The following is a 13,374-nucleotide window of genomic DNA, read 5'->3' as shown; positions in this document are numbered from 1 at the left end:
TAGGAAAAGCACATATTTAATTAAACAGTATTTGACATAGCTTGGACTTAGGAGCGGATACTGTGTGATACATTTATTTGGACTTAAATAATTAACCCTAATAATATATATTTTTTTACAATTGGTTACTCACATTTCTCAATAATGAGTTTGTGAGTTATTGCACTCTTCACAGAAGTCCACACATATGTGGAAAGTGTCTTTCACTTTGATTTCACTTGATTGACACAAACCTCTGTGTCTGTTTGACACATACATACTGTTCTAAAAATGCACGATTTTTTTAACATTCTCCTACACCTATATTTACAGGATTCTATTTTAAATTGTTATGTCACCTTTTTTTTATTGTTCACTTTTCCAAAACAACTTTTTCACTTTCCAAAACTCAGCAGTAGGGGTGGCCAATATGGCCTAGAAATTATATCATGATATTTCGCAAAATTTTGCGCTAACGATATTCTTTGACGTAGCTGCTACTCTAAGCCGTGATATGCTTAGACTCTCTTGCCAGGTTTTTGATCTACCACTGCATCAACCGTTCCTGTATGTTTATTTTTAAATGAGTAAATATCGAAGCTGCCCGCTTTATTATTATTTATTGGATATGCTGTAAATGTCAATTAGCCTAGATGGTAATCTGCAAGAGAAATAAAGAGAAAACGCGAATATCAGGCTAATAAGGTCAATAAGTCATTCACTGATTTCTTCATTCATTAAGCCCATAAACGTCTGCGTGGCGTATTGGGAAAACTTTTTAATGCGTACTGTACAGGCGTCACGTCGCTGTCACCGATGTTTTCAGCTGTCTTCTGAAGCAGCACGTCATGACGATGACCGCTCTCTGTCCAGTAAAATGCAACTGTTCAATTCTTTTGCTAATATCTATCAAACACTGAAGTCTGCCGTCCGCCTAATGCTCTCTCTGCTCCCAGCTGAGCGCCCCCGCCTCTCCACACTCACACACTCCGAGCATGCAGGGGCGGGGTTTACACAGACAGACAGGCATCTGTCATGCTCGTATTGATTTAAAGGGGAGGCGAGAGCTTCTATAATGAACAGGAAAAGCAATACGCAGCTTGTTAGCCGTAACAATTGTCTTGCAAATTTACATTTTTGATATTGTGATACGACACTTCCTTATCACGTAAAAAAAAGATACTGGTATAATCTGAACGATATGATATGGCACAGTCCTACTCAGCAGCACAGCAGAAGTCAACGTGGACTTACCTGGGGTTTACTTCTAATTGCTCATTTATGACCACCGACATCTCAGTCCTCAACACCTCTGAAAATATCTTGAGACTGTTGCAGTTAAAATGTTTTGTCTTAGTTTTTGTTTTAACTTTACAAGAACTTTAAACATCCTTAAAACGTTCTTTGAATATTAGATTCAAACATTTTCTTTCAAACGTAATTAGAACTTGTAGGTAATGTTAGCCGATGTTATGGGAACGTTTCCTGCTAGCTGGGTCAGTACATTGTAGTATGTGTTAACAGCTAAGAAACTAACTAAAAAGTGTAATAATTAAGCCTCTTATGTTTGTTCTTCTTGTCTCATGTTTCAGTTCCGCTATAAAAGACGTGTCTACACCCAGACTTACCTGGATGAAAAGCAGCTGTCTAAGCTCCACACCAAGGTAAGACCAACCAGCTGCATACCTTTGTAAACTGACTGAATGACTCATAAGCAATACATTCAACTTGTGTCGCTCATAGCTCAGATAGCATGGTGGCCATGTCACTACAACAAGTGACGGGAGGCTCTCTCTGGTTGAGTCTCTGATGTGCTTGAAAAGAGGACCTCAGCAGCAGCTTGGCTATGTACCCTAAGAGCTTTGCACAATGTGTGCTTGAACACAAGGCAGCGTGGTAGGTGTGAAACAGACATAAACTGGATAAGCATTGTTAAAACGAGCAGGTAGAGATTCAGGTCATCATGTTTTTCCCTTGTTGAGAAGCAAGAGCATAATGTTCCTTTGTGAAAATAAGACATACCTGACATTTACTGTAAGCAACAGCTCAATTGAAATTCAAATGTATGGACATGTGGGATTTTTAATGCAACCTGAGAATGTGTCTACTACTAGTTTGTGTATTACTGACTGGCTATGAAAGGATGCAGAAGGAAAGCCACTTGAAGTAAGATCGAGTCGTATAGACAGCAACAAAAGGCAGTCCAAACTGGCACACAGCAACACAGATGCACACTGACAGAGGGTGGTCAAGGCCGTGTAAGTGCTCACAGACACAGAACCAGAGTGGCAGAACAGGGCAGAGGCTGGAATGGTTAGGCTATAGTGCAACCTAGACAATCTGGCCTGAATTATTTTTTTGCTTGGCACTACGCACTACTGTGTATACTCTGACTGGTGAAGTAATGGAGAACAGGTGTGTAAGATGTGACTCAGCTGGGACAACTGGTGGACGGTTGAATAATTGCAGGTCTGACGTAGGAGGAGATATTGATAAGGTGATGATTGCTCGTGTTACTTTTGTCTGCTTGTTTGTATGTGTTTGTGACGATACTATGTTGGTGTAATGAGTGGAACAGACAGCACAGTGAATTAAATGAATTTGCATTTGGAAGTAGGGCTGTCACTTTTCAATCGAAATGCTATATAACGTTCAAACCTGGTGAAATATTAATAGTTAAGTGTAATGATTTGATCAGGCACAACAGAAAGCGCTTGCCCACGAACAAATTAGTAATCTGCTTTCCAGAGTCCCAGAGTGCTCTCACAGTTAAAGCCTTATATTCCAACAGACGGCGATAACACGCTGCCTGCTACAAACCAATGGAGGAAACTAACGAGCCGAGCCGTTGTTAACCTTTCCTGCTTCAGCATCCCGACCGTAGTCAGAAAGCACAGTGGAGACTTATTGTTGTTCTGCAACAGGGCTGAAGCTGTAGCTAGCTTTGGGGCTAACTCCCATCAGTTTAATACGCAAGCAGCAAGGCTTGAGTCTTGAAGAGTCGTAGGCTTTATTATGCACAAACACAGCCTAAACGGTACATTGGTTCTGTTGTTTATACAGCTACCGATCACTCTTTTCTCTGCTCTTCCGCTGCTCCGGTCCCCGACACTAAGACCGTGCCACAGAACTGATCATCCCAACACCAACGCACCTTAGAAGTGCTGTATGTACCACTATGTACCCCCTAGTGTTTGATATACTGTAATTTGAATTAACTCCATATCACGTTGAATTCGTTTGACCTTGTGACAGTCCTAACAGGAAGTTTAAGCTGGAGAGAAATAATTGTGTCTGCTGTGTGTTTTTGTCTTCCATATCATGTCACTGCTTTTTTATTCACGTGTGCACTAGTCAGTTTTTTTCTACCTTTTCCACCGAACAAATGAGTCATCAAACATTGTTGAAGCACCACATAATACTCTGATGTATAACATACCATTGAACAAGACCCTGAAAAAAGCCGCGATCACCCCTTATGTGTGACTAATGTTCTTAGATGTGCTTTTCTTGTACTTAATGTACTAATGCTGCTGAGAACAGTTTAATGGCTTATTGCTGTTTAAGCTTTGCAGAGAGCTCCTCATTCCATGATTATATTGTTAATCCTCGCCATCATGGCATGAGTAACTAAACCCAGTGCAGTGCAAATATTGTGTGGTACAAAACTAATGAATGCCCCCCCAATAACAGTTTTTTCTCTTCAGGGTCCTGTTCCTCATGAGAGACTTTCAGCTTTGAGTTAATTATTAGGAAAATACAGGCGGCCTATTAACATTTATCCAGAGGGATTTTCAAATTCAAGGTGGTAACCTGGATTTTTTAAAAGTCATTGAAAATTATATTTGAGAAAGAGAAGGCCTTTTGTTGAGTTTACTTTCTACTGTATATTCATAGGCAGTGAGCGTCTCTGTTGTGAGAAAGAGCCTGTGAGACAGTGAATGAGGGAGATGCAGAAGAGCAGTGATGAGTAGGATGAGTCATGCTCTCAAATATTGTTTTATGTCAGCCCATTCTGTGTGAGGTGCTGCCGTCTGCTACTGTGCTACATCGATATGACGGAGAAAATGAGTGGTGTTCAGCCGAGATCTGTTTCTGCCTAGGTGCATTTTAGGAGGTAATTTCACACAATAAATCAGCTCTAAAGAGAGATTTTGTTGTTACCATTGACCCGCCTTTCAGGCCCCAAGAAGTGGAACTGGTAAAAATCTCAAATGGAAAAAATGGTTTGAAATCTCCCAGCCACTTACACTATCAAGGTGTGAATGTGCTGTGAAAGCCATTGTGTTGTTTGAGCTGCATATTTTTTAGAGTAATCCAGGACAGCAGTGTTGTGAGAGAGAATGAGGGTGGCAATTTGGCTCCTTCTGTGGTTTGCTCTGTTGTAAATCTGCTTGAAAACAGAGACACCTGCACACAAAGGCAGCAGTCGTTTTAGTTAATATCAGGTCAAGAATCTGTCACAATACGTTTATTAATAAAAGACTGGTGCATTTTTGTGTTTTGTGAAACAGATTTACACTTTATGACTGGAGTAGTCTAATTATAAAAACTATACAACCTGGGCGCTGTATAAGCTACGGCATCCTCTGCTTCCTCAGGTATGACCTTGATATCGAGTATTCATCAACATTACTTGCACTAAGTTAGAAAGTCGTTGGCTCTGCCTTAACCATTTTCTTGCTGTACTTTAGGAGAACGGACGTGCTGAATGTATGCATATGTATGAATATTTTTCTTTGTAGAACACTCTTTAAATGTCTTTCTGTAAGTACGTGGTATGTTAATTATTCGTAGCAAAAGTAATAGTATGGTAATTATTCAGTCTTGAGTGTTAAAGTCCTTTTACAGGTCTCTAGTAATAAAAACAAAATAGTCTCTTGTGCCTGCATTAGCACAGATTAGCTTTGAGCAAGTGATGTCACAAAGTAATGGAACATTGACGTTTGCCCCTCTGCCTAGTTTTCTCAATGGCAAATTTGCTTTTGTTGCATAATGCATCTGTAAAGAAGGAAATCCTGTTATCGGTGACTCTTGCAGCCTTGGCAGTCACAATGTTTGCTATTCATCCTGCAGCGAGCTGCCCTGTTAGGCAGAGGTCAGACATTAGCCTACTTTGCTGGTGTGGAGCTCATTAGCCGCAGGCTAAAGTTTAAAATGAGGTCATAATTGATAGGATTTTCACATCCTTTTTTTCTCTCTCCTCGCCCAGCCCTAACAGACCTCCTCACCCTGGAACTGCATCGGTTAACCATGCAGGGTGGCTGGGTGGAAATTTAAATAGTATACTTTAAGGAAAAAAAGAGAGCATGTGTGTGGGTGTTAGGTGTAGGAGGTTTGTCATGTGATAGACAGGGCTGCAGAATGGGTGTCTTTCTTGTCGTGTGACAAAGAGCTTCCATTATGAGAGAAATTGTTAAACCCCTTATTAAATATCCACAGTCCTCAGTGACTGTGGAACATCGAGAACTTTTTTGCATAGGTTTAGAGAGAAATGAATTTGTCTTCACTGAATTACAATATCCTACAAATGACTGAACTGTTCCTCCCACGATCATCTCCTTCTTGCTGTCTTGTTTATTAGGATTGGAGTGCTTATGCGTTTGCTTACCCTGTGGATTCATCAGTGCAGACTTATGCCATCTTGTGAGGAAGAACAGATCTCCTGCTGTTTCAAGTTTATTAGATATTTTAATAAGATACTTAGTCAGTAGGCATGCACTATCAATTGGTTGGATGTGTTGAAAGATAGGTATGCTGTAAATATAATCATGAAGAAAGCCCTGGGCAGCGTCGCCATAGAGATGGCTCGGGAGGGGGGGGTTGGTTTGGCAAAACTGAAGAGACATATAATGTGGTTGAGGGCATTTAGTAACGCACTATTTGGTAATGTGGTCACGGGCGTAACAGAGCACACTGCCAGAGCGAGGCCATTTCATATGTGCTGATATCATCAACCAGCTGAGAAATCGCACACAGTATGAAAATATAAATGTGCTGACTATTTGGATAAAGTGATTCGTACCCAGTGTGATTCACAAGCTGAACGAATGCTCATATTATGCCAAACTTTTGTGTTGTACTCGTGTGGGAAAGTGTTATTAACAACCGCAGCGTAATGCCATTCCTCCTACACTGAAGTTTTCTATTGTTGTTAGCAGCTTATTGTATTTATGAATGAGGATTCCTGCATTATTTTCTGTTTTCAATAAAACTACACAGAGAATGTCGCCCATTGTAGTGCAATATTGTTCAGAAATGCTCGATTCCACTGAGCCTAAACCCTCTTGTCAGAGCTCTGTAATTGCAACTGGAGCCATGAAATTTGATGTGTGATTTCTGCATAACACACACACACACACACATGCATACATAAACACACACACACACACAGCTGTGTGGCACAGGATGAGAGGATATTTCCAACGGGGAATCCCTCACACACAAAGGTCCCCTTCTGGATAATCCCCTAAAAGGAAGAGGAATTCAGTACTTGGAACAAAGTAGAGACATATCTGGGTAAAAACAAGAACACTTGCTCACCTTTGAATGCGCCCACACAGACAAATACAGACATGGGCTCAGCTGAAAATGTGCTATTTCTTGTTTGAGATACTGTATGTCTTTTTGTGTTGATGTGTGACACACATACACATCTGTGGAAGGGTGCAAGCAGGGCTTATTTGTAAAAAATGATGTGTGTATTTATCTGTTAACAATAAGAGACAAAACATGAGCAATAGTCAATAGTCATAATGCTCCCACTGTCGTGCTACACTTGGTTTAGCACATTGGAGATTGCACCAGTGCCCCTCAGTGTTTTTATGTGTATTAGGGATTCCCCCTTCTTTGTCCTTCCCTTTTCTTTTATTCCTCTCTCTTTGCATCTCTATAGCCTCCCTCACTTCTTCCCCCCACCCACTCCCCCTCTTCTTCTCTCTTTCAGTTTTCCCTCCCTCCATCTTTTCCCTTCTCCCCTCCCTCTATTTTCCCTCCCTCTTCTCTCGCTCTCTCTTTCCCCACCCTCCTCTCTGTTCTCTCCAGCATCCTGCAAAAAATCACCCCTTACCATCTCTCCGTCTGTTTGTGCATGTACAGGAGTCGGTGTGTGTGCGCGCCGTTGCTCTGGGTGTGTGTGTGTGTGTGTGTTTTAGTGAGTGACCATGTGAGTGTGCATGTGCTCCTGTGACAAGACGAGACGTAGTGAAGGAGAAGGAGAGAGACAACAGGAGGAGAGGAGACGAGGAGGAGGAGGGGATCTGGACATGGCCATGTGGATGATGTTTTGGCATTGGGATTGTAGCTGACCTACGGGAGAGCGCGTGTGTGACGGGGAGTGTGTCCGTGTGTGTGTGAGATGGGATCCGCTCTGGGCAGAAGGCAAGCAGCCGAGAGAAGGGAAAGAAAAGCTAAAGAAGCCAGGAAGGCCAGACTCAATAGTAAGGTACCCCAATTGTTCTCATCATCTCTTTAATTTATTCATTATCTCTAGTATAAACACGCCTTTCTCTTCCTCTGTCTCTGATTCTCCTACCTTCTATCTCCAGTTATTCACAAACACTCCCCTCCCCGTCCCCGTCTACCTGTCTGCGCTCTCCCTGTTTCCCTCTCTGGCTTTCGTTCTGTCGTTATGCTCTGCTGCATGTTGGCTGTGTGAAGAGCTGGTGCAGTGTTGTTTGAAACCCTGGCAGAATGCTAATGTTTCTCCCCGCACTGGTTCAGTTACTAACCATGGACTTGCATCATTGTGTGTTTGTTTGTTAGTGTTTGTGTGTGTGTGTGTGTGTGTGTGTGTGTGTGTGTGTGTGCGCCTGTAAGTCAGAGGATGTGTGGAGGTTTGTGTCTAGCTGTGGCCGGAGTGAGTGGCTCTTTTTGTTTTTTTGGACCTCTTAGTGAGTGAACCAAACATATTTGTGTATGTGTGTGTGTCTGCATGTGGAAACATTCATGTATGCAGGTGCACATGGTAATGAAAATGTGTTAAGATCTGCAAATTGTGGTCTCTTCTTGATGCCCTCTGTGTGACACCAACTCACTCTGCGTTTGTGTTGCCCCATGCAACTTAATGTCCAGCCTTCAGCTAGGATGGCGGCAGAAGTACCCAAAGGCAAACTCCATGGCACAGGTGAAGAGGCTGGAGAGTTTTCCAGAGCAAAGGCTGGACAAGAGAAAAATCTCAGACCGGCTTTGAAGTTGTTGGCGAGAGAGTGAATCGGGACAATGCAGTGTTTTATTGTGAATCTCTGCTGAGAGTCTCAGAGCTCTCAGTGTCAGTGAGTGAGGGCTCAGCAGGTGGCAGCTGTCAGCGGCACACCCTGCAAACAGCTCGACCTGGGCTGCTGCACAAATGAGCAGCCTGACCTCATTTACAAAATATATCCTGCAGAAGCTTCTGCTAGGTCATTAGATCAAACAGAATGTGTGAAATCAATGGGGTATATATATATGTCTGACCCTTTATAACTTTGCTTTTTATTTGAAGATTCAGCTAGTGTAAGAAACAACCTTTAAAACCACACATTAGGTTTAAATGTAATTATTGTTAGTTTGATTGTTGCCCCCCGGCTCCATCATCATCTGTCGGTGTCCCATGTGTGCTGCTGCTTTTCTAGCATGTCTGCCTCGTGTGTAAGTTCGACTGCAGCGCTGTACTCTATAGAGTCTTCACCACGCCACAGAGTGTCTTCCAAGCTCTTAATATTAAACATAAACTGCGAAACTTAGTGTGCGTGTTCATATGAGGGACAATGATTCGACGGATTAGAAAGAAAGCATTGATTCTGTTGTGTGCAGTATGCTCTGAAACCAGGCCATGTAGAAAGTGTGGCCCCAGGCTTTTCATAATACACCCCTGTACGCTCTATTTGGGTCTCAGCTAATGTTCATTCTTTGGGCTCTGTTTTTGTGATTCAAGATAAGCGTCATTTTTACTGAAGTAGAAGATGGTTATGAATCTAGTAATTACCAAGTCCTAGACTGAGATTTATTAATAGGTTCAGTCAGGAAGTAGATAAGAAATTTGGTTAAATGTGTTGCTGGAGTCTCTGAAGATATATTGTTATATAAGAGATTGTGTAGTTGCAAAAATAATTTGGTTGAAGCCAGAAATTTTCCCTTTTTTTAACTATCAAAGTATTTAGGATATAGTTACCTCCTATACTCGTGCATTGTGGCTCAGCTGCTTTCCTACACTGTTAGTCTATTTTTCTATAACTGTGTGTATATATCCTATTATTTTCTAATCTGGCATGTTGTTTGTGCTTTTGTCTGAAGTATTTGTCGATGAAAAGTGTAGGTATAATGCATTTTCCATCCATCCCTTGTCCCGAGATTGAGCTGGACTTGCTGTTTGGTCTTGACGATGTTCCACCTCATTGCACAAGTTCATTTCACAATAAGAAAAACAAGACACTGTATAGCTCCATACAGCTCAACATCCCACTAACGGTGGAGTCAATCATTCTAGGTCAGGCGGTATGAATAGATGACTGTAGAATAGGATGCCTGAGGCATAAAATACAATAGAGTTCTAATAATCATCTGGCTGAATAAATACACCACCCACATAGCCCCTGTCTCAGCCTGGAGCTCGCTGGCTGCCCTCTTCTGTTCTCTCTCTGTAGCCTGTAGGCCTGTTTGAAGCTAGGGTTCAAATATATGGGAAGATCATTTTTTACTATGTTTTCAGCTCTATATATTTTAGGTCTGTTCAATTTTACTAGGCTGAGCTCTAATCCATATTTATTCTGTTTGTGTTTTATCCTCTGGCTCTGTCCCCGTAATGTCTGCCTGGCTGTGTGTCCTGGTGTCACTTTGTGTGTCTGCCTAAAAGCACATGACTGGCCCTGATTCAGCTCTTTCTTTCTGTGGACTCTATGATTCTGATGACAGCATGCATTCCCTTCGTCCTCTCTGACCACCCTGCTTACAAACGCAAGCGCACAAAAACACCTAGTCATGCATAGAAACAACAACGGAGGTCTGTTGACACTTTTTATGACACTCAATTTAGAGACTGTAAAATCTATCTCTGTAAAATGTGGTTATGAACTATGAACTTTGTTTTTATTCATGGCGGTAACAAAACGATTTTTGATAGTGACACTAGAAAAAAGGTTAATATCCAGAGAAACGTCTTGTGATATAATCAACCTGTTCATCATCCATCTTTATGCTCAGCATGTTCCAAACATACATAATCAAGACAACATGTCTGTGAAGGTTTTAGTCATCAGGTCATGGTAAGTCGAAGCTTAATCCAAAAAGCAACTGGACTTGAGAAGAAATGAAGAAGCCTTTAGGATGAGAGGTGAAACATCTTCAAGAACCAAAGTCCAGTTGCCTTTTAGATTAAGCTTTGAAGAATCAAAACAACTTTCCAACTCAGTCCTGAAGTCGTCTAAGAAACAAGAAGGGGGCAGCTTGATCCTTAACTCAAAATGTAATATGCAATGGTGGCTTGACAGTGTGTAACACTACTCCTGTTACAGGCTGCAGATGTAGCACGTACCTGCTGCTGTTCGTGGATTACAGATGTGAGAATCATTGTATTCATTTATTTTCTGTCCATTATCGGCAGCGGCTCAGTGGTAGAGTCGGTCGTCTCTCAATCAGAAGGTTGGGGTTCGATCCCTGACTGCTACATTCACATGTCAAAGTGTCCTGGGGCAAGACACTGCTCCCAGTGGCATAGCCATCGTGTATGAATGCATGGATCCTGATTGGAAATGCCATCAGTGTGTGAATGGGTGAATGTGACATGAAGTGTAAAAGCGCTTTGAGTGGTTGCAAGACTAGAAAAGCACTATTAAAGCACAGTCCATTTACCATTCCTTTATGTAAGGTTGGCACTAATGGCATTATTTAAATAAAACCTTCTTTGTGTGTAATTAAATAATGGTGTGTTTAAAAAACATGAAGAAGATGTGTGATTTTACAGATTATAAGGTTTATGTGGTAACATTAATGCACCCAGCTCTGGGTTTGCTCTGAAGGGTCTTCCTTTTTGGCATCATAATTGCAGGCCACTATTCATTAGCATCGCCATACCCACTACCCCACCTTTCCTCCCATTGGGGCGCACACTGAGTCACCTGCATACCAAATCAGCGCAGTACAGGAAATCAGCTCTTCCCAGGTAAAATAGCAGTTTTCCGATGTGACATTGTTCCTTACCCCGCACAAACACAGAAATAGAGCCCATATTAGTGTAGTATCTCTGTAACAACATCAATGGATGGTCTGCCTTTCATAGCACTCTCTCCTCTGTGTGTGTTTCTGTTTAGTCATTACCACAGATCTGCACATCCATATTTGTGTTATCATGTTTATGCATATGCCTTTTTTTGTTGCATTAATGGGTTGGCAAGTAAGCAAGAACCTAATGTACTGATAGAAGAGACAATGGTGGACAAAGCCATGCTGCCAATGTGGTGGCTGGAATTGATTGAGCATGCAGCAGTGTGTTTGGTGGTCCACAGACAATGAGCCCATGCTCTGCATGTTTGTGAGTGTGTTGGTGAGTTGGAAAGAGGCCGTGGCTTTGCTGTGCTTTGTTCCGGCCCTCAGCCAGCCCTTTCAGAGCTATCTCACACTGTCCCGCCTGCCCAAACTGTAGTTGATCAGGAGGAATACTAGATATTATACGGAGCTAAAACACATTATTCCAGTGCTTCTGAGAAGGATTACTGAGGAGGCACCATGCTGCTACGCTCAGAGAGAAACACCAGGAGTCGGGCCGCAGAGGTTAGACACAACACACTGCTGCTAAAATGACTCATAAGATCAAGAGTACATGCAGGTAACTGGCACGGTGGGGCTATACAGGAAGAGAGCTGTCACTGTTCTTATTTGCTGTAGATACCCATGGAGAAAGAGCTGTGTGGCAGCTCTAAACTGGACTTCCTTTTCAAAGGCTGTGACTCTGCATTTAAGTTGAGATTTTCCAAATTGTTATTGTTTTTCCTAGTTTTCAGTTGTGTCATTTAACACAAAGCTCAGTTCAGACAGACATTTGACAGCCAATGCTGATTTATTTATGATTTTAAGCTTGAATAATGAATTATATCAACAGTAAATGACTGATGACTATGGATGAGCTCTTTCACATTGTCCATGTTAGATGGATTACATCAGATACATTTGTTTGTCTCATCGTGTCTCATATGCTGCATGTGGTGTAAAAACAGAGATGATAGTGTAACCATACTGGTATGTGCCTGCTCAGTCAGCAGATGGCGTGGGTCCAGGTAAAGCCTGGCTTCAGGCGAGAATGCAGAGAGGCATTTTTGTTTCTGTTTCTTTGTCACATTTTCTTGTTGCCCTTTATCTGCTTTCCAGTACTCTTCAAAAACATCATTAAAAAACATCAGGAACCCTCACACAGACAGGACAAACACAAGCAGATCTCAGTGAAAGGACTGTCAGAAGTCTCTGATAAACACAGGGGACACTGGAGGGAGCAAGTTATTTAGAACTGGTATTCAATTATTATGATAATGACTGCGTCTCATGTGAACCGAGCAGGCTGTAACATTGGGTTTCTTTTTAAATCTTCACCACAGAGGTGTTAAATTGAAAAGCACGTTACTCAGAAACATTTATTGTCAATGATGTGTTAGGTGCTGTTGCTATAGTAACACTGTCTTTTGAGTGTCGGGGAATGTTTTTTTTCCCCTGTACTCATGCATCATGAATGAAATGTGTGTGTTTAGTGTGTTAAATTATGAATCAGCGAGTGTGTGGATGCTCAAGCCTCACTGCTTTTTCATGTGGTGTTAGCCCCCGCCCCCCCTTAAGCTTTAGAGTGTATCAAATGACTTAAAGATTTATATTGCTGCTGTACAGTAAAGGTTGAGATTCCCCTCAAAGAAAATCCCATTCCTTGGGATCAAGTCCATACTCTGTCATACTGTATATCGGTTTTCTGTAGCTGACAGCATTACACTCTAAGCCTGTTAGGTATGGATATTGAAGATTACTAAGCTCTGGCTTACTCAGACAAAATGTACTGTAGGCTGAGGTCCAAACAGACACAGAGGCACAATTGTTCATTGACACGCACAACTAAAACACAAAGAAACACCAATCTGTTCTAACAGGCGTGAAGTGGCACGCAGCAGCTCTGTGTCATTTAGGGGGATTTAAACACCCACGCTTAAAAAAGAAGGTTAATTAATATGTTCTTTTATTGTGCAGCTTTACTAAATCCACCAGCAAGATGCACTGTTTGTGTGTACATGTGTGTATGTGGCAGACATAAAAAACATTCATTAACACTCTTTGAGGAAAACATTATTATCTCTTTAAAGAAACAGTCCACCGACAACCTTTGTTTTCAGTATCAATCACTCTTGTTCTGAAGCGTGACAAAAGTTTCACTGATTTAACGTCTTA

The 13,374-nt window shown here is 41.7% G+C and overlaps 1 protein-coding gene across 1 annotated transcript in view; it reads left to right on the top strand.

The window, feature by feature from the left end:
- The window catches only part of shank3a (SH3 and multiple ankyrin repeat domains 3a), a 143,777-nt gene that overhangs the window by 32,507 nt on the left and 97,896 nt on the right, over positions 1-13,374 (top strand). The window contains exon 3 of the mRNA XM_069685922.1: positions 1,572-1,643. Coding sequence (XP_069542023.1) covers positions 1,572-1,643 — 72 coding nt within the window. The remainder of the gene's footprint in view (positions 1-1,571; positions 1,644-13,374) is intronic.

This window comes from Semicossyphus pulcher, unplaced genomic scaffold (genome assembly GCF_022749685.1).
Source record: "Semicossyphus pulcher isolate SPU_LCO1_2020_fin unplaced genomic scaffold, fSemPul1.0.p SCAF_8, whole genome shotgun sequence".
Taxonomy (NCBI): Eukaryota; Metazoa; Chordata; class Actinopteri; order Labriformes; family Labridae; genus Semicossyphus; species Semicossyphus pulcher.
This window is presented reverse-complemented; position numbering and strand designations above follow the sequence as displayed.